We start from the raw sequence: 26751 nt of genomic DNA, 5'->3' as shown, positions 1-26751 counted from the left end.
CCTCCACCTTCCTCCCCTTCAAGGTCAAATCCCAGTCCTCTTCAACTTTCCAGGGCTTTCCAGTGGGGTGACAGCCAGTCCTGCAGAGCCCTGGCTGGGAGGGGGTGGTGGGCGGTGGGATGCAGGGATGGGGGGGGAAGGGAGGGGGGGGCACCCCAGGGCCTTGACTTTCTCACTCGCGGCTCAGAGGTGCAGGGTGTGACGGTAAACAGCGTGTTTGCCGTTTGCCTTAGCTGCTGCCAGCGCTGGCCTCCCCACCCCCCCACCCCCCCCCCCGCTCCCCCCTCCTGTTCCCATCCCCCGAGGGTTCCAGTAACAGGGCGTGAAGCAAACAAAGGCAAACAGTCATCTGGTGTTCCGATGGCATTTTTTTTTCGTTTTTAGAAAATGTTAATGACGGGTTCTGTGATTACCCTGGGCTTGGCCGCGCTCGCTCTGCATTCAGCACATCTGGTCTTTGGGAACAGCGCAAGTAGCAGGAGTCTTTCTGGCCCTGGAAACGGAGCCCGGCCCAGGCTGCCATGCCGCTTGGAAGCGCATCAGCAAGGCCAGCCAAGCTCGGGGAGATACAAGACTTTTTCTGTAGGCTGGGCGGCCGGCCAGGACCGCTCCAAAAAAAAAAAAAAAAAATGTGAATTGGCTACGAGCGGCTGCCACGCAAACACTTCTGGAAATTTCTGCGCCGGGGCCTGCCAAAGCCATTATGCACAACATGAATTACAAGGGTTTCTATCTCTCCGAGCAGTTGCTCTCTGAGCTGGAATTCTCCTGTGCGCTTTATAAACAGTACACCCGCGGCCCAAATGAGAAAAACACCCCAAGATTCCACGGCCATTGTGTGTGTGTGTGTGTGTGCATGTGTGTGTGTGTCTTTCCATTCGCGTTGCCAAGCTCCCAATTTTTCCTGAATCGGGAGAAAGAGCCCCAAACTTCGGTTTGGATTCCGTTTCACTCTAACACGTGGGAGGCGATGGGCTTCCTGGAAATTCTAGAAGAGAGGGACGGCTCATCCTGGAGACGATCTAACGTCTCGGGAGGAAAAACAATAAAAGTGCAACCGACGCGCTTGGAAGGGGAAAGCCACACGCCCTGCCCTGGGCTGCCCCTTCCCGTCCCTGGGCTGCGGGACCGGCTGTGGATTTTTCTTCTGGCTGCAGAGGGAACCTGCGGGCAGGAGGGGCGCCCCGGAGCCCGGGACTGCTAGGCCCCCCGGGCCAGGTCTCGGGTCCTGCAGGCCCATCAGCCACACAGGCTATTTCAGGAGCAGAGGGTGGGCCCCCAAAGGCAGGCCACTGAGGCTCAGGGTGCGCCGGCCGGAGAGACCAGCCGACCCCTCTCGTCACAACCCCATCTGCCCCGGACTCCCTCCTGCTCAGGACTCAGGTGTCGGCATCACTGGTTCCAAACGGAGCGGCCTCTTTCTGGGACTCAGATGCACGGGGTGACTCAGGCTGCCCGGGACGGTGTCCAGGGCCCCGAGCCCACGCCTCTTCCCCAGGAGCCTGGGCAGGACATGGGGCAGAGGATGCGTGTGAGCGTGAACGGACCATCCTGTTAGCACAGACCAGGCCGCAAGCACCGCCGAGCCCTCCTCACCCACAGCCTCTTGGTTTTATAAATGTAGGGTGTCGTTTATTATTTGTATTTTGTTAATATATATTTTTATTGATTTCAGAAAGAGGAAGGGAGAGAGAGGGGAGAGAGAAACATCAATGATGAGAGAATCATTGATCAGCTGTCTCTTGCATGCCCCACACTGGGAATCGAGCCTGCAACTCGGGCATGGGTCCTGACCGGGAATCAAACCGTGACCTCCTGGTTCCTAGGTCAATGCTCAACCACTGAGCCACACCAGCCGGCTGGCCAGCCGGGCCCTCCCGCCCTCCCTCTCTTTCCTCTCAGAACCGGATTGGCAGCAGCTGCTGTTCCTGCGCCCTGGGCCCCACTGAACCGGTGGAAGGTGCCAGTGCTCATTAGGGCTCCTTTCCCGTGGAGAACGGGTCCCAGAACCGCAGTCCACGCTGAGCCATCGGACAGGTTTGGGCTGGAAAACAGCTGGCCCGGGAACAGGCTCTTGGCCGCGTTCCCACGCGGCTCGCATCGCCTGTCCTGTTCTTGGCTTCAGCTGGGCTCCCAGGACACGTTCCCTCCGTTTCCTTCGCTCATGTTCCTGGATCCTCGCTGCAGAATGGTAGGCAGCACCGAGCCAGGGGAGTCAGCCAAAGAGGACGGCTCCCCTTCCCGGGGAGGGGGGGGGCGTCTGTCTCCGATCCCACGCGGGCCCTGTGGCGCCGACGTTCCCACGTGAGCGCTGTTGTTTTTGTCGCCGGGGCCATCTCTGGGGGATCTTAAATTCAGTTTCCTCGTCGTTGGGGCTTTTTCCTTTCTCCGTGGAAGGAAGGCCCCCCTCTCGACTCCCCAGGAAGCACAGTGGCCTGTCAGCTCGCGGTCTGGGCCCCGGGGCTTCTGTGACGTCCGTGCTCTGGTGGCGGAGGCCACCCCAGGAGGTTGTGAATTGGGGCGAGTCCAGCTGCCACAGAAGCTCGAACAAGATGATGACCCAGAGCAAACTGTGGCTCGGCTGGCGTGGCTCAGTGGTTGAGCATTGACCTATGAACCAGGGCGTCCAGTCCTGCACACCCCCTACTGGGGATCGAACCCGCAACCGGGGCCTGTGCCCTGACTGGGAATCGAACCGTGACCTCCTGGTTCATAGGTTGATGCTCAACCACTGAGCCACACCGGTGGGGATATTTATTTCTTTATTTACTAGAGGCCTGGTGCATGAAATTCGTGCATAGGTAGGGTCCCTAGCCTGGCCAGCGATCAGAGCCATCTGCAGGGCGACCAGCAGGGCGATTGAGGGGCCCCGCTGGCACCCACCTTGGCTGGCCTGAGGCCTGCGGGCTGGGGGCAGCTCCTGCATTGAGCGTCTGCCCCCTGGTGGTCACTGTGCATCATAGCGACCGGTCATTCCACCCATTGTTCCTCCGTCCAGTCAATTTGCATATTAGGCTTTTATTGTATAGGATTTACTAGAGGCACGGTGCACGTGGTGGGGTCCCTCGGCCTGGCCTGCAGGTATTGGGCCAAAACCAGCTCTCTGACATCCCCTGAGGCGTCCCGGATTGCGAGAGGGCACAGGTCAGGCCGAGGGACCCCACCGGTGCATGAATTCATGCACCGGGCCTCTAGTATGCATATAAGGTTTTTGGTTACTCTCTTCCCCCCGCTTCCCCCTTCCCTCTGAAATTCATCAGTCTGTTCCATGTTTCCATGCCAGTGGTTTCTGCTCCTGCATTGAGGGTCTGCCCCCTGGTGGTCAGTGTGCGTCATAGCTACCAGCCGGTCAGCCGGTGAGCTGGTCGTTTAGGCTTTTATATATAGAGATTTTACTGAGAACGAATAAGCAAGTTTTGGTTTCTTAATGAACTGACATTTAGACTGTCCTCCCATCGGCTGCTCCCTCCTTAGTCCCCTGAGCTGCCCATTATGGGCATAAGGCCGGTCCTGGTTCTAAACTCTCCCCTGGGTTCTGAACCTCGACCCGGGGCCATGGTCATTTCCATGCAAAGCAAACGAGCATTTCGAATGATCTGGAAGCCAGAAGCCAGCCCTGCGTATGATTTGCACACCTCAGAGCTTTCGGTTCCTGGACGCTCTCCACCCGCCTCCTCTCAGCTTGAAGTTGCTGACGCAGGAAGAAGATTGGTGATGAGAGAAGCTGATGGTTCCTTCCCCGGTCTCCCTGTGTCGAGTTCACACACAGGCTTCGAGTCACATGACTAAGATTATTTTTAAAAATATATTTTTATTGATGTCAGAGAGGAAGGAAGAGGGAGAGAGAGAGAAACATCCATGATGAGAGAGAATCACGGATCGGCTGCCTCCTGCACGCCCCTTACTGGGGATCGAGCTGGGTTGCATGTGCCCTGACCGGGAGTCGAACCGTGACCTACCTCCGGGTTCATTGGTGGATGTTCAGCCACTGAGCCACGCCGGCCGGGCTATACGATATGTTTGTATATGAAATGCTTGAGGCACCATGTACACACGACACAAGGACACGTGCAGTCACGGGGAAGTGAGCAACGGGAAGTGAAACTTGTCAAAACCACCTGGTCTGGGCTGTGGGCTTCCTTGGAATTTTCAAATGAGGGATTCTTGTTGTGTTTGAAAGCCACGTTGACATGCGGATACTATATGTTTAGCAGGCCTTCAGTGGGAACCACGCAAGATGTGTGGACAACTTAGTATTTCTCAGTATGTCCCATGTTTATAAAACGCAGTCAATGTGAGATGGATTGAGAGGGGAATTCGGACGAAACGAACAGCCGTGACACACCCTCCGTCTCAGCCAGTTCATACACAACAAATAACACCCGGGCCCCATGTGGTGCTAAGTCTATTTTTTAAGCATTTTCGGGGAGGATGTAGAGGCCGACAACAAAAGCTTGCCAAAGGAAAGCCACAGATGGGTGTCTATTTAAGTGGAGGTGGAGGACACTTGAGATCAGATTTGTGAAGGGTTTCGAACTCCTTAAGATCAATCCATTTTCGCCTTCGTGGGGGCCCTTGACGTCACTGAGAATCTAGTGAAAGATAGGAGCCCGCTTCCCAGAAAAACACACACACCCCCATCGACTTCTCCTACCAAATCCAAATGGTTTATAGACCCCCCGGAGCTCCAACGTCCTCTAGGTGGAGAAAATGAGAAAATAAGACCTACCTCAAAGGTGCGAGAAACAGTTAAAGACGAATAATGCGCCATTTTTTATCACATTCAGGTGTCACTACATCCGTGTAGACTTCATTCATCCTCCCCCTCATTTCATTATGATTGTTAAAAATTAGTCAGCGAGCCCGGCTGGCGTGGCTCCGGGGCCGAGTGTTGACCTAGGAACCAGGAGGTCACGGTTCAGTTTCTGGTCAGGGCACATGCCCGGGTTGTGGGCTCGATCCTCAGTGTAGGGCATGCAGGAGGCAGCGGATCCATGATTCTCTCTCATCATGGATGTTCCTATCTCTCTCTCCTTTCCTCTCTGAAATCTATCTATCTATCTATCCACATATATAAACATAAGTTCTTCTTCATCACTCTTGGTCATTTAAAATCGCTGAGCCCGACAGAGGACATGAGAAGTGGCCTCAATCCCCGACAGAGGACACGTGACGGGAGCATTCGATCCCAGACTGATGAAAACGTGCGTCACTCTCATTCTTATTTACTCTGAAATAACTGAAAAGCAGTGGTCTCGAAGAAAGGCCTTTTTAAAACACAATCTTTTACACATAAGTTTAAAAGGAACCGGTCCATTTATTCAATAATGAAAAACATCATTATTTTCACATTCCCACCTAATGCCTTCTGTTTTCTTCCATCATCGTTTAGCCCAGCTGGGAATTAGGCCTATTCTTTAGTTATGCTTTAAAAAAAATAAATAAATAAGAGTGTTATGAGCCCCGGCTGGGCAGCTCAGTTGGTTAGACCATTATCCTTTAAAAAACAAAAAACAAAAAAAAAACAACCCAACATTTTTAAAATTGATTTCAGAGAGGAAGAGAAAGGAGAGAAAGAAACATCAATGATGAGAGAGAATCATTTTTTGGCTGCCTCCTGCACGCCCGCTACTGGAGATCAAGCCTGCAACCTGGGCATGTGCCCTTGACTGGAGTTGAACCTGGGACCCTTCAGTCCACAGGCTGACGCTCTATCCACTGAGCCAAACCGGCTAGGGCTAGACTAGAGTGTTATCCTGATACATCAAGGTTTTGGGTTCGATCCCTTGTCAGGGCAATTATAAGAATCAACTAATGAATGCATAAATAATTGGAGCCACATATCGCTGTTTCTCTCTCAAAAATAAATAAAATAATGAGTGTGATGAAATGCAATACCTTTTGTAGACAACTGGACTTACTTGGGGAGAAGCAAGACATCCGAGTGTGCTAAGGTGCTGCTTCTAGCGAAACCTGTCTCTTCCTTTCCTATTTTTAGCACAATGTGTAGGATTTCAGCACACCAGGGCCTGGCGTCTGTCTCTCTCTCTCTCTCTCTCTCTCTCTCTCTCTCTCTCTCTCTCTCTCTCCTTTACTATCTTCTATAAAAGGAGCCTGTATTGATTGCAGCTGCCGGAGCCACCCGGGCTGATATCTAAGCAGCGCGAACCCAGAGAGAGATCAGCATTACATCAGCCATCAGCCCGGGAGGCTGGCCGCGCGCCAGCCCGTAAAAATGGACCCGTTTGCGTCACGGTTCCCTTGGTGATGCCTCGTCAGCTGTCCCCTGAGGTTGTTTCCTTAATATGTCAACAGACATTCCTGCATCTTTAATGCGAAGAGCTTTCCCTTTTCCAAACGCACTCAGGTGGCCGAGCAGCTGTGCACCCTGTTGCTAGGATCTTTGGAAACGCGTGTCTTCCGTGGAAATGCGTGTTTGTTCTATTCAAAGCATTCCAGGGGGGTTCGGGGGGGGGGGGGTTTCGATTTCTGCTTCTGCCTGGAGGGGACCTATTTTGGGAGAGACTGGGCCGCCAGCCGAGAGTGCCAGGAGCCGCCTCTCCCTGCTTTTATCTCCCTCAGGCCAAGCCCTCTTCCCTCCCCAGCTTAGCCGAACCCAACCATGATCCGGTTACGGGGCGGGGGGACATGTCACAGAACAAAACCGCTGGCGGAGACTGGCTGGAGTCGGCCCCCTCGAATGGCCTGCCCTCTGACCTCGCTCTCAGGGTGTCTGCGAGACAGAAGACCGTGTGGGCGGTGACCTTGTGCGTCCCCGGCCGGCCGAGAGCCATCGTCTCCCGTGGCCCACGTGACATCGGTCCCCTCATTTCCCGTGTCCTTATTGGCCGACCGGGTCAGTCGATCGCCACCTTCATCTGGGAATTTTTTCACTGAAAACGACCACATCCAAGTGGGTGAAAGGAGCCTCGAGCTCACACCCCTGCCTGCTCTCCCCACGGGGACCACAGCTCCCCGAAGTTCAGTTACCCCCCCACCCCACCCCTCCTTCACCTTGAGGGGCAGTTGCTGTGGTAATTCATCACAGCACATACATAGTTTGAGCCGCTTAAATCTGTGGGGTTTTTACATATGTTTTTATTGACTTCAGAGAGGAAGGGAGAGGGGGGGGGGAGAGAGAGAGAGAGAGAGAGAGAGAGAGAGAGAGAGAGAGAGAGAGAGAAACATCAATGATGAGAGAGAATCATGGATCAGCTGCCACCAGGGCCAGGAATTGAGCCTGCGACCGAGGTGCACGCCCTTGGCTGGAATTGAACCCGGGACTCTTCCGTCCGCAGGCTGACGCTCTATCCACTGAGCCAAACTGGCTAGGGCTAGGACCACCGGCTTTAACGCTTGACATGAACTTTTAGAGATTTCATGAAATGTAAGCTCCTCGTTTAAGAGTGAGAACTCCGCTCTAGCTGGTTTGGCTCAGTGGATAGAGCGTCGGCCTGTGGACGGAAGGGTCCCGGGTTCGATTCTGGTCAGGGGCACAGGCCAGGATTGCGGGCTCGACCCCCAGTAGGGGGCTTCCTGGAGGCAGCCAATCAATGAGTCTCTCTCATCATTGATGTTTCTATCTCTCTCTCCCTCTCCCTTCCTCTCTGAAATCAATAAAAATATTTTTTTTTAAAAAGTGAGAACTCCCAAATCCAGAGAACTTAAGTGGCCAGGCTGGTGTGGCCACGCTGGGTCAGACCTGGTATGGAGCCCCCCCTCTGTGCACAGGCTCAGCCTTCACCGTCCCCAGGCTTGTCCTCCAGGGCAGGGCCAGCCTGGCACCTGCACCCTCTTCGCCCCTATCCAGTGGCGTGTGAGAGGCTCAAGGACCGTGCAGGCCACACGCATGTGGACGTGAGCAGGAACAATGGGGCTCCCTCCAGGGGGTGTCTCCTGGACACTTGACCCTCCTTCGCTTCACTGGGTGCGCACAGGAGAGCTTTCCTCTCTGCACCCCACTTAGACCTGCCGGGGTGCAACGGCCCCAGCCTGTACTTGTCCCCTGGCAGGACCTGGGGGGATGAGGGGATGGCAAGGAGCTGCCCCACAGAGCTGGGGGCCAGAGGCAGAGAACCGGCTGGTGCTGGGTGAACCTGAGCTAGACTCGCTCCCTCGCCCTTGGGCGACAAGGAGGGTGGCGGGGGGTGTGGGGGGGGGGATAGATTAGACATGTGTGAGGAGGCGGGAAGGGGTGCTTTAACCTCCCATAGGGCTCCTGGAACCAGAATACGGTTTCCTTGTCCCTCACTTCCTCCCTTTCCCCCATATCCATGCATCCCCCAGGGGCTGGGATGGTGTGGCTGGCTGAGTTTGGTGACTGTGATTTCCAGCAAGGACTTTGGGGGTCTGACCTCCTGATTTTTATGTTTGTTTATTTTAAATATATTTTATTGATTTCAGAGAGGAAGGGAGAGAGAGAGAAACATCCATGATGAGAGAGAATCATGGATCGGCTGCCTCCTGCACGCCCCCTCCTGGGGATTGAGCCCGAAACCCAGGCTTGTGCCCTGACCTGGAATCGAACCAGCCGTACGAGGGGCAATGATCAACCCACTGGACCACACCGTCCAACCGTCAGCAACGAGCTACACCCGCCCTTTCGTGGAGTCAGCTGCTTAGTATTCCATTCTGTGCAATCAGAGATTACATTCCAGATTCACTGGCACCGAAGATGAAGCCGCTAATTAGATACAGTAATTGCATTTAAAGTCCGCGTCTCCGAATGACGGATGGAATCTTCTGTTTTTAATCCTCCTGAGACTCCGTGTGCCCAGCACCTGCTGTGCTGAAGGGCGGTAGATGTTTAGTCTTATCATGTGGGCTCCCTCTTCCACCCCCGGCCTTGCCTTGACTTCGGACTGTACATGAAAAGAATACCTTTGGCCCGGCCGGTGTGGCCTAATGCTTGGGCGTTGACCTAGGAACCAGGAGGTCACGGTTCGATTCCCGGTCAGGGCACGTGCCTGGGTAGCGGGCTCGATCCCCAGCGCGGGGCGTGCAGGAGGCAGGCGATCCATGATTCTCTCTCATCATGGATGTTTCTCTCTCTCTCTCTCCCCTTCTCCCTTCCTCTCTGGAATCAATAAAAATATATTAAGTAAGTAAATAAGTGCTACAGAAACCCAAATTGCTTCTGAAAATGCTACACAAGAAGACATTTCTCCAAAGGGCCTCGGTCCCTTCAGTATTTTACAGGAATTCCGACTCAGGCAGCTTTACACAGCCATTACCAGTTAATTACCAATATCAATCTCCCTGCAGCTTCCATAACTTCATTTGCAAATGGAGAGGCAGGCTCCCTCAATCATCACCTCCTTGTCTCTCACCCCCAGTCGCCCTGTCTGAGCTGCGAGGCACTGGCAGCAGCTGTGGCCTGCGTGGTGGTGTCCTGGTGGCCGCGGGCCACTCCGGGCCAGTGAGCACCTGGTCCCCGCTCAGGCCCAGGAACCCCTCCCGGCCCCGGTGGGGGCGGATGCGGGGCAGAAACCCAGCTCCTCTGCCTGCAGGTTCCCCCACCAACAGGGAGCGTTTTCATGAGCTCGGGCCAAGTTTCGGGCATGTAATGAAAACTGAACCCCGGTTTGGGGTTTCCTCCCCAAATTCACACAGAGCTAGGCATGGTGAGACGTGCGAGGTGGCGAGGACAAGGGCAGGCAGTGCCAGGGCCCAGGGGGGCACAGGGTGCTGTGTGTATTTCTGGCTCGGGCACCCTACTTGTGTGGCCTGAGGCCGGTCCCCTCCCTGCACCCCACTCAGTGAGCTTTGCCTAGTACCCAGGGAGCTTTTGTAATTTATTTTTATTGATTTCAGAGAGGAACGAAGAGGGAGAGAGGGATAGAAACATCAATGATGAGAGAGAATCATTGATTGGCTGCCTCCCGCACGTCCACCTCTGGGAGATCAAGCCCGCAACCCAGGCCTGTGCCCTGACCGGGAATCGAACCGTGACCTCCTGGTTCCTAGGTTGATGCTCAACCCCTAAGCCACGCCGGCCGGGCTCGATCAGCTTTTGATTTCAGGCACATTTATGTGCATTTTGACTTTCAACTCATGGAAAAGGGTGCCTGCCTGGTCTAGAAGGTTCATCTAAGTGACCTCCCAGGTCCCTCCCAACTTGGAGGTTCTGTGAGTCTATGAAATGCCCTGGTGCAGGAGACCAAAGCCAGGCCTTGCAGGCAGAAAGAGCTGGTCCCAGGTCCTAGCTCTCACGTTGCCTAGCTGTGTGGCATTGGGCAATCTGCTCAACCTCTCTGAGCCTGGGTTCCTCATCTGAAACACAGGACCACTGCCAACCCCCAAGTAGTTGCCACGAAGATTAACTAAGAAAGTGCTTCTAAAACACGTCGGGCGTATGCATCCATCCCGACGTAAAGATTAGATCCTGCTTTTCGTGAGTCACCCAAGTGTCCAGTGGGTCAGCACTACGGGCCATACTGTGTTTGAGTATTGCTTCTTCTCTCCCTGCATCCGAGAAAAAAAGCAACAAAGGAGGAAATGCTAGTAATAGCTCTCCAGCATCACCCGGGCACGGGAATGGAGTTTCCATTCAAAAACTAGGTTCTCCATCATTCATTGCTATTGGAACGGAACAGAAAAACAGGGCCCAGTGCTGAGGACCCAGCGCCGGGCCACCATCGCGCTCCAATTGCTAGATGCCGACTACTTCCTGGTAGCGTCTCCGTAACACCCGTTAGGAGGCTGGCGCACCGCAGGCGGAGGGACTGTCAGCACCCTGAGTAAGGGCCCGGGAATGACTGCTTGCCCCGCTTCCGTTCCACTCCAGGCCCTGCGTTTCTGGGGGGTTACTTCACTGCTTGGGTGGCCTGCATCCCTTATGCCTCATTCTAGCGCTCTGGGCCAGCCATCACCACCCCCACATGCAAGCCTTCCTTTCGTGCCCAGCGGGGTGAGTAACACCATGAACTCCCCGGCTGAGGTTGGGGATTACGTCAAAGCCGGCACCCACCGCGCTGGCAGTCAGAACGCCCGAGTAAGTGTTCGCAGGCCTGGTTTTCCTGCCAGACATGTGGTTGCCCTAATAAACAATCCTGGAGAGATTCCCCCCCCCTCCCCCCGCTGGAGATTCCATTTCACCAGGAGGGTGGATTTTAGAAGGGAAGCAAAAGGCTCCAGGCCTCCAGATGCCTTGGAAACGGATGGGCCTGGGACAACAGCTCAGACCCTGTGTCCAGGGCGGACGGACAGGAGGAGACCGCTGTGCAGGGCGGTTTTCACGAGCTCCTCTGTGGACAGGTCTCTATGGGGGAAAGCGTCGCAGGACGGGCTCCCCTGGGCCTGCACCAGCGCTGGTCCCAGCCCAAGGCCACCTGCCTGCAACAGTGGATGCCATCTGCCATCTGGTGGCTCTGGGCTGACATTGCGTGCGTCATCCATGCTTTTACTCCATTAACATAATTTTTTGAAATATATAATTTTGCATATTACCTCTTTATTATATAGGAAGAAAAAATATATATGTATATATATATATATATTATTGATTTTAGAGGGGAAGGGAGAGGGAGAGAGAGAGAAATGGAAACATCAATGATGAGAGAGAATCATGGATTGGCTGCCTCCTGCATGCCCCACACTGGGGATCAAGCCCGCAACCGGGGCCTGTGCCCTGAGCGGGAATCGAACCGTGTGACCTCCTGGTTCATAGGTCGATGCTCAACTCCTGAGCCACACCAGCTGGGCTTAATGTTGTTGTTGGTTTTTTAATGGAGGTAAAGCTCACACTCAGCGAAATGCATAGATCAGGGGTGGGCAAACTTTTTGACTCGAGGGCCACAATGGGTTCTTAAACTGGACCGGAGGGCCGGAACAAAAGCATGGATGGAGTGTTTGTGTGAACTAATATAAATTCAAAGTAAACATCATTACATAAAAGGGTACGGTCTTTTTTTTTTTTTTTTTTTAGTTTTATTCATTTCAAACGGGCCGGATCCGGCCCGCAGGCCGTAGTTTGCCCACGGCTGGCATAGATCGTAAGGGTTCAATCAGAGGAGTTTTGACAAATGTGAAACCAACACCCTATTCGAGATAGACTGTTTTCATTACCCCAGAAAGTTCCTTAGGCCCTGTCTCAGTCAACCTCCAGTTTCGAGGCTGCTTTCATTTCTTTCCGTAGATGACTGTTGTTTGCTATTCAATTTCATGTAAATAGAATCATGCAGTACGTCAACTTTGGTGTCCCTGGCTTTTTTGTTCAACGCAATGTCTTTGAGATTTATGCATGTTGCATAAATCTATGGGTTAGTCATTCATTTATGGGTTAAGATTTATGGGTTAGTCATTCATTCTCTCTCATTCCTAAATAGCAATATTATATGAACACACCACAATTTTTTTTATCCATTCTAGATTGTTACAAGCTCTTGGTAATAATGAGTAATATCAAAAACATCCTTGTACAAACATTTTTGTTGGCATATATTTTTATTTATTTTAGAGGCAAACACCTAGGGGTGGAAATGCCGAATCACAAAGTAGGTATATTTTGACTTTCTTAGAAACAAGCTTTCCAAAGCGATTGGACCACTTACAAACCTGCCAGAAATGTGTGGGAGTTCCGATCGCTCCATATCCGTGGCCCTTGTCATTTGGTGTTTTCAATCTTTTAAATGTTAGCCATTCTAATGGGTAGAAAGTGGTATCTATGGCAGATTCAATTTGCATTTCTCTAATGACTACTGATATTGAGCACCTGATATTTGCATATCTTGATTTGTTAAGTGCTCAAGGCTGTTGCCCAGCTTGGTTAATAGATTTATGGAGACCATACTGTTGACGGCAACTGGTATTTATGGCACATTGTAAGTCGAAAGCAATGGATGTTTGCTGCCTCATTCTAAATGGAATAGAACAAGAGAACCATTTATACATTGTCACTGAAAAGTAAATGACTGGAAATATGGGAAAACCTTGCCTATATGATGTCGGGTAAGTTTAAATTTAAATAACTTGAAAAAAAATATATAATCTAAACTATAAAACTAAGTGACTTTAAAAATATATTTTAAAAACTTTAAATTATGCTTTATCCCTTGTGCGGATTACATGGCAAGGTCTTTGAAAGTGGGAGTATGTTTTCTCCACCTAAGACTGGGAGGTCGTTAGGGGGAGAATGCAAAGAAAGCCCACCTCACTGATTCCGTTTGCCTGGGTCTGAGCCAGACATCAAACCAGCACCGTGCATGCTAACATGGCTTTCTGTTTCTGCATCTAGCAGCAGCAGGCGCTGTCAGAAATACCGAACATCCTGACACAAGGACTATTTCTGAGATTGCACGTGGGAGCACAGCGTGTGGGTAGATCTGCACGCTCGAGTCCGCTTCGGCATTTGACTTGCAGAGCTGGCATGGGCATTATTCAGCCCTAGCTCGAGTCTAGCCCATAGCTAGAGAGAGTACTTCTCAATCATTTTTAAAAAAATATGTATTTCTTATTTTCAGAGAGGAAGGGAGAGAGATAGAAACATCGACGATGAGAATCAGGGATGGGATGCCTCCTGCACGCTCCCTAATGGGGATCAAGCCCACAACCCGGGCATGTGTCCTGACCAGGAATCCACCTCTTGGTTCCTGGGTCGTTGCTCAACCGCTGAGCCACACCTGGCTGGGCCCTCGAAATCATTGTCCTTCTTAATTTTCATGCAGATGTCAGCAACCCATTTCAGACCCAGCTGTGTCCGTTTCTTCGCGGGCGGCGCCAGCCTGCGCCTTCTTGGAAGATAAGCTTCCAGGTGATTGTGATGGACAACCTCACAGGCACACCTGACTGAGTCCGGGCCCTCGGGCAGGACGATCTCCAAGGAGGAATCCATGGAGCTGGTGGAGATACTACACTGACGTTTTACTAAGAAACCAGGCAAACAGGGCGGGCGGGTCCAGCCTCCAGGCAGCGCTCGTGGACCAGGTTGCACACCGTGCACAGCTGGACCGCTGAGCGGTGGTAGCTCCAGAGCCAGCCGCGCACGCGCATACCCTCACTTGGGCCGGCTGCGCACGCGCACGCGCATACCCTCACTTGGGCCGGCTGCGCACGCGCACATCTCCGCTTGAGCCGCCCGCGCACGCGCACGCGCACACCTCTGCTTGGGCGGCCGCGCACGCGCACGCCCTCGGCCTTGCCTATTTTACGCGCCGGGGTCGGTGGCGGCGCGCGGGGCAAATGGAGTGGGTTCTCGCGGAAGCGTTGCTCGAGCTGAGCCGGGACCCCCGGGTCCTGCTCCGGACGCTGTGCCAAGGGGAGGCGTCCGCGGAGCGCGTGGAGACGCTGCACTTTCTCCTGCAGCGGCTGGAGGACGAGGCGGCTCGCGGCGGCGGGGACGCGCTCCCGGAGGCCGCGCGCGAGGTCGCCGCCGGGTACCTGGTGCCGCTGCTGCGCCGCCTGCGCGCCCGCCCCGCGGGGGCCCCGGACGCAGACCCGCCGGCCCCGTCCCGCCGGCGCCTGCTGAGGGCGGCCGGCGCGGCCCTGCGGACCTGCGCGCGCCTCGCGGGGGGCTCGCCCCTAGCAGCCATGCTGGCCGAGGAGGCGCTGCGCGACCTGCGGGCCGCGGGGGCCGTGCCCGGCCTCGAGGGGGGCGCCGAGGCGGCCGTGGAGGTGCTGGCGGCCGTGGGGCCCTGCCTGCGGCCCCGCGAGGACGGGCCGCTGCTGCAGCGCGTGGCGGAGGCCGCGCTGGCCCTGGCGCTGGCCGGCGACGGGGAGGCGGCGGCGCTGGCGGCCGGGCGGCTGCTGCCGGCGCTGGGCCGGGGCGGCGGGGCGGCGCTGCGGGCCGTGTGGGGCGGGCTGGTGGCGCCCTCGGGGCCGGGCCGCGTGGGCCCGCGGCTGCAGGTGCTGAGCGCCCTGGCCGAGCGGCTGCTGCCCGCGCCCGGCGAGCGCGAGGCGGGCCCGGACGCGCGGCGCTGCGCGCGGTTCTGGCGGACGGTGCAGGCGGGGCTGGCGGACGCCGAGGACGCGCTCACCCGCAAGCAAGCGCGGTACCTGCTGCAGCGGGCGGCGGAGGTGTCGGCGGAGGTGTCGGCGGAGCAGGGCGTCCCTTGCACCTGCGGCTCCGGGGAAGCAAACGGTACCTGCCCACCCCCGCCCCCGACCCCGGCCCGGCCCGGCCCTGCCCTTCCCTGCCCTGCTTTGCGCGGCTGGAGGGGAGGGAGGTGCCTGGGTTTGGAAACCAGCCCCTCGAGGTCGTCTCTCCCATCCAGGCCCAATTTGGTTACTTCCGTGGTCCCCATAGCGCCCCGAAAACCCGGGGGCCCTCATCTAGAGTGACACCAGCCACTGCAGCCGAAGGGGGTGGGGTTCCCAGCCTTCCCGACCCGCGGGATCATTTGGGGATTTAGGGACTGGGCCCACGTGGGCACCGTATGGGGGTAGGTCCACTCCAATAGAAAAGCAGGGTCAGTTAGCTGCCATCAGATTGGAAATCACCTGTACTGACCAGGTGAGCTTGGTCTTTGATTTTTTATTGATTTCAGAGAGGAAGGGAGAGAGAGGAACATCAATGATGAGAGAAGAACCATTGATCGGCTGCCTCCTGCTCGCCCCCCACCGGGATCGAGCCCGAAACCCGGGAATGTGACCTTGACCAGAATCGAACCCGGGACCCTTCAGTCTGCAGGTCGAAGCTCTACTCACGGAGCCAAACGGGCTAGGACTGAACTCAGTCTTGAGTTAGAATTCTGTAATAGAAACCATCACTTTTTTTTTGAAATTTTCCTTGGTAATTGAGGAGCAGGATTTACTAATGTTTGTTAATTGTATGGTCCTTAAGTCAGCATGTTTAGGGTATTTTTTTGCCATTGGTTCAATAGAATGAGTCAGATTTTAAATTCTTTTCTTACATCTTGAGCTGTGCTTCTTACTGCTTTCTTACTGAAAAGAGTAGATGCAATAGCAAGGCCTCCCTCCCTTCAGTGAAGTTGGTGTGTGACATTTGATTGGTTGGTTTACTGAAATGTGTGAAAATACACTTCTCTTATCTTAAATCCATCCTTGAGCTAGCAAAGTCCGAAATGGATTGATTCAAAAATTGTCTCAGGAAATGTCTACTTTTTCAACTATAGCTACTTGTTCATTTACTACTGGTCAGGGATTTTTGTCTGAAGTTGTGAGCAGATTAGATTTTCATGTAAGTTTAAAACTTTCCATTGCTTTTCTTAGGAAGGGCGGGTGGGGGTGGGGGGTTGAGAGACACATCGACTGATTGCCTCCTGCATGCAGCCCAACAGATCGAACCTGCAACGAGGTCAGCAGGCTGGGACCTGAGGGGCTGTGATGGTGACGGGGCAGGTGGAAGGGGGGGTCTCGGCGCCCAGGATGCACCCCTGTTCACCTGACCCCCAGTTTTATATGGCTGCTCACCCTGAGCTCGGCTGTGTGCAGTGCATCTCAGTTCAGAGGCCTTCTCCAGAGAACAGAGTCCAGGCTTTTCCTTGCTCAGGAGGACGGGGCCTGGGTCGGACGCCTCTTGGGCTCACTGCACAAACCCCTGCAGTTTAGCTTCGCTCTCTGCTCCGCTCACAGAAGTAATTTTGCGTCAGTTCCTTAGGTTTGGGGGGATTTTGTAAATCAAAATTTTCTTTGCTTTCCTTGTGCCAATTTAATGCTCACTCTTGAGTCTGCTTGGTTTTCATCGCCGTTGTCTGTTCCTGTTTTCTCCATTCCACTTGGTTTTTTGTGGGGTTTTTTTGCCTTTAAAAACTCTGTTATTGATACAAAGAGGTTCTTAGGGAGAGAAAGTAGAGTTTATGTGTTCAAATCTGTCACTCTTACCCAGAACTCCAAAACAGCAATTTTAATTTTTAAAAAAAATCTCCTTTTGCCCAGCCAGGGTGGCTCAGTGGTTGAGCATCAACCTATGAACCAGGAGGTCACAGTTCGATTCCAGTCAAGGCACAGGCCCAGGTTGTGGGCTCAATCCCCAGTGTGGGGCGTGCAGGAGACAGCCGATCAATGAATGATTCTCTCTCATCATTCATGTTCTATTTCTTCCTCTCCCTTCCTTTCTGAAATATATATATATATATATATATATATATATATATATATATATATATATATATATATATATATTTTATTTTTTTTTCTGTCTAGGCTTTTATTTTGGACCTCCTCCTAAATAGAGAAGACAGCATTTGATAATAGTGGCAAAACTTTAAGGTCTAGTATTGTTAAGAAACCCGTAAAATTTGCCAACTAATTTTCCTTTTCACATTATAACAGGCCCAAGTCTGTTTTGGTGGTCTGAGGAAAAAAAAGAAGAGCTTCTCAAGTTTTGGGAAAACTATATTTTAATAATGGAAACTCTAGAAGGAAATCAGGTAAGTTTCCGTATTTTAACAAATCCCACGTAGATCCAGCTCTTCCCTCCCCCCGCCCCCCAAACATTCTGTAGAAGCAATACAGAAAGACCAACTTGGATATAGTGTGCCTTGTTTTCTGGCATAAATGCAATTTAAAATGGGATGTCAACCCAGAAAATTAAAGAATACTTTCAGTTGACTTAAGTTATCATTCAGAGAATTTAGTCTTATTCGATCCTCCCTTGATACTTCTGAAGTGTTAGTTCCTCGACATTATGAATAATCTCCAAAGAAATACACACTTAGGAAAATTTTACTTAACCCCTAGAGTGCCGGGGAGCGCAATCGCGCTCCTGTCTTTCGCCAAAAGTGCCGGGGGCGCTATCAAAGCTTCGAAATGGCGTCCAGTACTAAGTCTGCTTTTATTAGTGATGATGTTATTGCTAAATATGCCAATGTAGTAAAGGTTTCCTTAAGTTTTTGAATATGTAACTTCATTTACTTGCGATTCATAATTTTCTTCCTAAATTGCTGTAAAATCAGCAAAAATGCCTTGGCAATTTTAGCATCGTTCCTAGGTTCCAGGATATTGGTTGGCACTCAAAGGATTAAAGCTATTCTGAGGTAAATGGTTACTAAGTAAATAATTGCCTTTTAATTTTGTAGGTGTTTTGTTTTTTTTCTTAATTGTTATATCTGTGCCAACCTGGTCCTAAGGATGGAAACTTGAAAAATCATTGTCAGTGGACTTCAAATCAGTTTTCGTAGAATCATAAAGTTTTTAAGTTGAGCAGAATCTCCTAAGATGACCGAATCTAGTGCAGCGGTTCTCAAATTTGAACATTCATTTGAATCCCCCATGTGGCTTGTTAAAGTATAAATAGCTGGGCCCGCTCCCCAGTTCCTGATTCGGTAGGTCTGAGGTGGCCCCGAGAATTTGAATATTTTATTGGATCCCAGGAGACACCCCTGCCGCTGCTCTGGGGACCACACTTGAGAACCCCAGTCTAGGGGTTCCCTGTTTGTGAGTTGCAGACCTCTTGGGGGTGCAGCCAGCGGTGGAATCGCCCAGGCCTCTGCCCACATTTGCAGCAAGCACTGTGGACTGAATTAAAGGATGAGGAATAAAGAAAGAGCATTTCTAAATTCAAATAAACTTTTCTGGTTTTCCTTAGTCAATAGATCCATAATACCCCCACTGTTTATTTAGAAACTGGTTTATGTATATTTGGAAGATACATAAATTAGACTGGAACCTGCAACACAGGCTAAGCACGAAGAACATTGAACTGGCTTGACTTCTAAATGTGTGGCCTTGCCCTAACCAGTTTGGCTCAGTGGATAGAGCGTCGGCCTGCGGACTGAAGGGTCCCAGGTTCGATTCTGGTCAAGGGCATGTACCTTGGTTGTGGGCACATCCCCAGTAGGAGGTGTGCAGGAGGCAGCTGATCGATGCTTCTCTCTCATCGATGTTTCTAACTCTATCCCTCTCCCTTCCTCTCTGTAAAAAATCAATAAAATATATATTTTTTAAAATTTAAAAAAAAAAAAGTGTGGCCTTGAGCAACTCGAGTGAGTAGAGAATGTATCTCTGTGTTTTTTCTTCTTTGTAATATACACGTATGACCAGCCCTATTTCTCAGAACAGTTGAGGATTTTGTGACATAATGTATGATATTCACTGTCTATATGCAAATTGCTGTCACTGTATTCTAGGTTATAATCATTATCTTTGTCATACTCTTACATACTTGAATTTTTATTACTTAAAAACTAGAAGAATTAGGCATCTGCTTACTTTTTCCATAGGGGTGGGAAACAGGAGGGCTGCTGTTACGTAAATAGATTAAAATTCCTGTAAGATTTTAAAGGCTGATTTTCATTTCATGTGGCTTTTTGCTTTTGTTTTCAGATACATGTGATAAAGCCAGTTTTGCCAAAGCTAAACAGCCTGTTTGAATATGCGGTGTCAGAGGAAACCGGTAATGGTTACTTTTTGTTGATTTCTTAATAACATTTGTTGTTTTTCCCCTTTGATGTTAGAATTGGGAAAAACCACAAAAGTGTAAAGAAGGTGAGAATCTGCTACTAACATTGCATAGTGTATCTTCTGCACTGATGGTAACATTTTCTTCACTTAGCAGTCTATCCAAATGTATCTGCATATCACCTTAGGTCAGCGGTTCTCAACCTGTGGGTCGCGGCCCCTTTGGGGGTCGAACGACCCTTTCACAGGGGTCGCCTAAGACCATCAGAAAACACGTATAATTACATAGTTTTTGTGATGAATCACTATGCTTTAATTATGTTCAATTTGTAACAATGAAATTGGGGGTCACCACAACATGAGGAGCTGTATTAAAGGGCCGCGGCATTAGGAAGGTTGAGAACCACTGCCTTAGGTAGTCTATGAGAATATGGTTTTTAAATGGCGGCAGAGTTTCCTGTGATTTAGAGACACGGGCAATTCTCTAAACACTTGATGACGGAAGACGTCAGACATTTACAGAAGGAGAAGAGTTTGCATGATGAACCCATCACCCAGCCTCCACTGTGGCCAGCCTGTGCCCTATCTCAGGTGCAGCCTCTCCAGCCCCTCCCACACCCGCAGGCACCTCCCCAGCAGCAGATCTCTGCTCTGCAGTTGTCAGCAGATATCCTTAAAAGAGAAGGATTCTGGGCATGTCTTAATGACGCTGTATTCTACACTTTAAATAGTAGCTCTTTGTTATTATATATTTTAACTGCTTTCCATTCTTATTCTCTAAATATATCTGTGTCATTGTTTGTTAGTTATTGTTTAGGGCAGGGGTCCTCAAACTATGGCCCATGGGCCACATGCAAATACAAATATTGTATTTGTTCCCGTTTTGTTTTTTTACTTCAAGATAAGATATGTGCAGTGTGCATAGGAATTTGTTCATAGTTCTTTTTTTAAACTATAGTCCGGCCCTCCAACGGTCTGAGGGACAGTGAACTGGCCCCCTGTTTAAAAAGTTTGAGGACCCCTGGTTTAGGGGTTTCAGTTCTATACCTTGGACTTCTCAGGAACAGAAAATTCCAAGATATAATTTCAAATATGGTGTTTAAGCCTTGAATACTCTATTATGAGAGCTTTCTAGGAGAAATAAAATGAAGCTAGAGCTTCCTTTAGTATTTTATGAAATTACGTTTAGATCAGTGAAATGCTAACAGTGTTTTAATGATGAAATTCTGCATTACCATGTTCACACGTGAGAACCTATGTAAAGAGTTTCGTGCCTACTCTAGGACGTTACAACTTTAATAGATTTCCTTGGGAATTGAGCTTTATTGAGCTGATTGCTATAGTTTCCTGAGATACTGGATTTTCCACAGACTGAGAATCCATTGTCTTGCTTGGGGCTAGCATATAATTGAATGCTGTTGTGATTTCACTTAGACATTTACTATTAAAATGATTCTCTTATTACTATGTTTTGCCCAGAGCTCTTGGCAAACTAAATTAAATAGCAATGACAGGTTTTGAAAAATCACCATTGTCAAAGTGTCTTGGTGTAAATTACAAATAATGGACCGATTTATTTATAGAATGCCATGAGTTAAAAATGCTGAATTTTTTTCTAATGGAATTAAAGGATATGTCAAAAGAGTCACTATCTCTAAAGTACATATTCATCCCATTTTCCCTCTCACTCAATTAGAAGTTTAGTTAGTAGTGTCCGATTTATGGTAAGGACTGGGATAAAGGGGTGAGTCAGATGTACTATTTTTCACTTGATTTTCGTCCGTTTTCCATGAGAAAATAATTTTGATTGTAAGTTCCATGGATGGGATTAAACACAAACTCACTTCTGTGGAGTCGGGAGGAAGTTATGTGCTGTGAGGGTATTTGTTGATGACTGTATAGCCTACGTGGACCAGCAAAGTGTGGGCCCAGTGTCACCCCGAGATTCTCCCGCAGGACGGTGGCTCCTGCACCCCTCCTGGCACCTGTGTGTCTACAAAAGAATGTTGGAAAGCGAGAACAAAATCCTGGCCAAGGAAGGGGTTACCCATTTCTTGCAGCTCTACGAAACGAAGGTGCTTCCGTTTTCACCGGAGCTTTCGGAGGTAACGACAGCCTTTCCTCCCAGTTCTCTCTTACGTGCTATAGTGTTGGGTGTGCCTCAGTTTCCCCCTCCCCAGCCCCTGCACTTCCTGTTTGTGTTTTTGACCAATGTCTAGTAACATATTTTTATTATATTTTTGAAGGTATAATCCCCTCCCCCCATCTTCGAGGCATAGGGGCTTAAATTTTCTCTTGGGTATCTTTCCGTGTTTCCTTTGTTACTCTATTTCCACCATGTGTTTCTGTTTTGGGTTCCCTTTCTTCCTTCTTGACCCAACGTGAACTCTCTCTTTTATACGTTTTTATCAGGTGAGAAAATTCTCAACTTATTTTGAGACCCTCCAAGACTGTCTGTCGTAAATTAGCCCACAGCGCAAGAAGTCAGCTGCGCTTAGGACGGCTCTTCGGCACCCTGGGTAGATGTGCAGCCGAGGCAAGCTCACTTCCAAGTTATGGTCCGACTTAACATCAGATACTTTTCCTTCTAGTTTATTGTTGGACCATTAATGGACGCGCTTTCAGAGAGCTCTCTCTATGGCAGGTAAACACACGATGTGATTTAGCAGCAGTGCGGTCATATGTATTTGATAAATAACTTCAACGTGTTCATGCAAAATGACCAGATTGGTTCATGCATTTGGCACATAATGTATGTTGCCTAGTAGACATTCAGCTTTTTCTTATCCTGTCGCCTCTCCTGTTTGCTGTTCTTCTTGCCTTTCTTCTGCTGTTGTATCAAGCGCTCCTTCTCTTTCCTGGTGTCCTTTCCTCCCTGAGCCCTTCCGTCCTGGGCTTGGGAAGGTATGTCTTACACAACCTCCTTTCTCACCTCCGTTCTCCCTCCTCTCGGCCCTCTTGGACATTGTAGTGACTGGCTAACCAGCACTTTACACTTTTTTTTTTAACTTGTGACTTAAAAGTCCTGAGAATAATACAAAGAATCCCACCTATCTTTTGTCTACATTCCCCAGATGTTAATGTTTTACCACATTTGCTCAATCGCGCTCTCTCTCCCTGTGTGTGCGCATCTGTTTCTCAGTTCTGTCTGCTGAGCAGACTGGCCCACCCCTCTCTAGTTCAGTGTCTGTCTGTCTGTCCACACGCCGCATTAAAAGCCAGGGGTTCTCACCAACCGTCCAGCCCCAGTCCCGTCCCACAGGCTTCGTTCTCACCTCCTCTTCCACGTCTGGTGCGGCAGCCGTTGCCGGACACTGGCCACCTGTAGCCGTAGGGAAAGGTGGGCGTGTGAAGCGTGTCTGTGTTGTGCCTTAGCCTGTGTTCTGAGCGTTATCTATATTCTTGAATTATATCTTCAAAACCTTCCCTCGCTTTTGAAATTGTCTTTCTAATTTAGTCTAAGTTCATGCTTGCAAGTCTTCCACACGGTACACCTCTAAACGGGAAAACCTCCCACCGTCAATTTCTTTAAAAAGTTTAACTTAGTGCTAACTTATATTGGTATTTAGTCGCATCTGATAAATATCGAAGGAGGATAGCAATGCTTGACTTGCCGATTACTTTTAGTTTTCAAGTAACTCATGACTGACTAGTTGTCTGAAGCGATTAGACAGCCGGGGAGCAGGAAAGCCAGCCTTTCTAAAGCCACAGACACAGCTACGACGAGAGGCCCATTCTCTAGCGCTCTGTTGTTAGCAGGTGACGTTTCTGGAGAACCATGTAGCGAGAAAAGGTGACTTTAGTAGATGTTAACAAACAAGTGCTCTTACAAAAGTGACTTATTCCTAACATGTCTTTCTTCTATTTAATACCCAAAGATTTAAAAGCCTTGGATTATATATTGGAAGTAATAAAATGTCATTTTAAATGATCATATTTAGACTTTTTAAAAAGTGATACTACTTAGTTCCATACATTTGTGTCAGGGAAAGTGTCATGAAAAGGAAGTCCGTGCCTACTTAGCACAGCACGTTATTAACCCAGGTCCATTTCCCTAGAGCAGAGGTTCTCAACCTTCCTAATGCCGCGACCCTTTAATACTGTTCCTCATGTTGTGGTGACCCCCAATTTCATGGTTACAAATGGAACATAATTAAAGCATAGTGATAAATCACAAAAACAATACGTCATTATAGATGTGTTTTCCAATGGTCCTAGGCGACCCCTGTGAAAGGGTCGTTCAACCCCCAAAGGGGTCGCAACCCACAGGTTGAGAACCGCTGCCCTAGAAGGTCCTGGTGTTTTTGTAATTGGAAGAATCCTCAGCATTTTACTGAAAAATAAAAAGTAGGTTCAGAAATAAAAGATGGTCCCATTGTTTTTTTAAAAGAACTTTGGGCCACAGTCCATTTAGTTTCCATGATGCTCATTTGTAAATACATTTTAAATGTGTGTCCTTCCTCTCTGTCTAGGTCGCCGGGCCAGCAGATAGGAAGTGGGTCTCCATTGGGATTGAAACTACAGAGATTTTTAGCTGCTTATGTTTCTCTTCTTCCAGAAGAACTAAAGAGTATGTGCAGTAAAGGTTTTCTTTTTTTAATGTGTTACCTTTAAAGATTTATTTATTTTAGTATATTGGTTATAAGCACCATCCTATGACCGTTATACTCAGTATTATCAAAATAGTCTCCTTTTTCGAGGATAGGCACATTGTCAGGCTTATGCAGGTGCGCGCGGACACTAGGCACACGTTCCTACGTGACTGGCCCCAGTGTTGACGTGAGCCCATGGCGGGCCGTCAGGAGGGGTGTGGCCATGTGCCCCCTTTTCTACTTGTTTCTATTGACTTTCAAAAATCAGTAAAATGGGCGGAAGGAAGAAAGAACCAGGCTTTAGGGAAAAGGTGCAAACAGAATATCCGTGTGGTGAAGCCCCTTCATAGCCGTTGACTTAGGAAAGCAGAAAGAGAAATGCACTTGCCTTTTTGGGAGACTTTGTGCCCCAGGTCACGAATGGAAAGCACTGTTTATGCCAAAATGTGTATGTGAATATTCCTGGCTATTGCCGGTCCTTTGAAGACAGCGGACTCAGTGGACTCGTGGGTGTGAAGTTCATCGCATTAGGGTCTTTGAATTGCTTTTCCTACCTAATGGCTAATGATGTTGAGCGTGTGGTCACGTGCTGTTGGCAACGGTGATATTTAAAACTCTTTCTTTCAGGCAGTTTTTTGTTAAAATGGATCCGGAAGATGTCGAGTAGACAGTGGTGTGCTGTTCCCATTTTGTTCCTGTCTAAGGCTTTGGCCAGCGTCCCGCGATGCAAAGCCCTGGGTCTGGAAGGCCTCCTGGCCCTCAGGTACTGGGTCTGGGTGCTCACCTGGGGGGCTGGGGCTTCCTGTTAACCTGGGGATGGCTCTCCCATTGATTTTTAGGGAGCGAGGGAGGGAGGAAGTGGGAGAGAGAGAGAGAGATTGAGAAAGAAACATTGATGTGAGGGAGGTGCAGCTATTGGTTTCCTCTCACACATGCCCTGACCGGGCCTGAGGATCAAACCTGCAACCCAGCTTTGTGCCCTTGACCGGGAGTCGAACCCGCGGCCCTTTGGTGGGTGGGGTGGCTCTAACCACTGGCAACGCCAGCCCAGGCTCTAGCAAACGGTTTTAGTTAATATTCAAATTTGGATGTTTGCGCTCTTAATTTTATTAAAAAAAAATTTAATTGAACTTATTTTGTTTTATGAATTACTAATTTAAGTATGTGCCATAGTGTATGCTATAACCACTTTAAAATAAGGCCAATAGGTTTTCTTATTACGTTGACATGTAGGAAACTAGACTACAAAGTTGTTGTTTTTTTAAGTATAAAATTCTTGTTTTAAAGGATCTTCATTTCTGGTCTCATTGTTTTTAAAAGAGATGTGTTTGCTACTGAAATGGAGCTCTATTAGTGACCTTACTGGGGAGTCATAGTGGTAGCTGTTGCACCAGCCTGTCAGTAACAGCTGACTGCAGCCGTCTGTGGATGTGGGGTGAACTCTGTTGTCATGTCAGGGGCGTCCTCCAGTGCACCATGGCCACACACCAGATCCTGCTGCGCGGGGCCGCCCAGTGCCATCTGCTCCACGCGGCCATGAACCTGGTCGACGTGGTAAGTGCATCTCATTTACGTGCGTGCACGTCTTTCCGAGCGGGTGGGTGTGCGGAAGTGGACATAGCAGGCCTGCGAGCCCTGTTTGTCGGCCCCTGGCTGACACCGGGAACACGTACTTGGAGGGGGCTCCCTCTCCGACCAATGAGAGCGGCTCTCTGCCTGCAGTGTTCCCACAAACCACGTGGCCTGTCCTGACGGCTGCCTCCAGGCACCTGGAGTGTGGGCAGTGGCTCTGCACAGTGTCTTGTATCAGGGATACCCCGGTCTCAGGAGCCTCCCTGGGAGGAGTTTGCATGTCGCTGGGAACTGAGACCGGGGGCTCCCCTGGCAGAGGACGCTCAGGCGCTGTCCCTGTCTCCTCCTTCCCCACACGTCTCCCAGGGAATCGACGTCAGGGATGTGTCCTGTCCTTAGTGTTTTTTTTACGGAGCCCCCATAACAGCGTGGTGGTGATGGGGACCGGTATGTATTTAAGGCTCTGCGAGTCATACGGTCTCTGGCACAACCCTCAAAAGCAGCCATAGACAGTTGGTGAGTGGATGAATGTGGCTGTGCTCAGTAAGACTTTATTTACAAAACAGGCTGTGGGTGGCTTTGCGGGCCCCTGGCCTAGAGCAAGGGGCCTTAGTTCAAGACTCACAACCTTCAGGGAGTAAAAGCCTGGGTAGCTTTAAGCCAGGGGTCATTTTTTAGCTTTGAAGAGTAAGAATCACTTTTGATTTAAGTAATAAGTAATTTCTTGTAGGAAGTTTTGTGTTTAGGTAGTGACCATCTTATCTGTGAGATAGTAACCTTGATTTTAAGGAAAATACATTTATAAAACAATCTTTTATTTTACATAATGGGTTGGTTGTAATCAATATCTTCATTTCAGAAGTCAAATAATATTTTCTTTTTAAAAAATAGGTTTTTTAAAAATATTTCACTAATGTACTTTAGTATACTTAGTTGCTTTTATGGTGATTTTCTTTTATTCAATTAAAAGATTTAAAGTGAGTAACTATTAAAAACACATCCGCCCCCGCCCCCCCAGGAGGAAGTGTCGCTGTCCGACATCTCCGCGTTTCTCATGTCTCTGCGACAGGAGGAGTCCCTGGGCCGGGGAACGGCACTGTGGACAGAGGTGAGACGGGAAGGGTCTGAGGACAAGGCCTCTGAAATCTTACCAACACGTTTGCTGACTGACTCCATCACTAGCCTGTGTGAGAGGAGCGTAAAGTACCTGCTGTGGAGAGAGCAGCACTAGCTGGCCTCACTGCTAGACGTCTCTGCTTGCTAAGGCCTCCTTCACGGGCTGAGCGGCTCC

General features: G+C 50.0%; 1 protein-coding gene across 7 annotated transcripts in view; it reads left to right on the top strand.

The window, feature by feature from the left end:
- Window positions 1-14130: 14130 nt before the first annotated feature.
- TARBP1 (TAR (HIV-1) RNA binding protein 1) overlaps window positions 14131-26751 on the top strand; it is a 30424-nt gene continuing 17803 nt past the window's right edge. For 4 of the 7 annotated variants that reach the window (XM_059677668.1, XM_059677665.1, XM_059677667.1 and 1 more), the window contains exons 1-9: window positions 14134-15076; window positions 17230-17327; window positions 19222-19291; window positions 21253-21401; window positions 21888-21940; window positions 23769-23870; window positions 24520-24651; window positions 25346-25442; window positions 26479-26568. In XM_059677668.1, coding sequence (XP_059533651.1) covers window positions 14179-15076; window positions 17230-17327; window positions 19222-19291; window positions 21253-21401; window positions 21888-21940; window positions 23769-23870; window positions 24520-24651; window positions 25346-25442; window positions 26479-26568 — 1689 coding nt within the window. In that variant the 5' untranslated portion in view covers window positions 14134-14178. Of the gene's footprint in view, window positions 15077-17229; window positions 17328-19221; window positions 19292-21252; window positions 21402-21887; window positions 21941-23768; window positions 23871-24515; window positions 24652-25345; window positions 25443-26478; window positions 26569-26751 lie in introns of all 7 variants that reach the window. The other 3 variants (XM_059677671.1, XM_059677669.1, XM_059677670.1) reach the window with 3 other exon arrangements.

Source organism: Myotis daubentonii, chromosome 20, assembly GCF_963259705.1.
Source record: "Myotis daubentonii chromosome 20, mMyoDau2.1, whole genome shotgun sequence".
NCBI lineage: Eukaryota > Metazoa > Chordata > Mammalia > Chiroptera > Vespertilionidae > Myotis > Myotis daubentonii.
The sequence above is the reverse complement of the archived record's forward strand: the minus strand, read 5'-3'. Positions and strand labels throughout refer to the sequence as shown.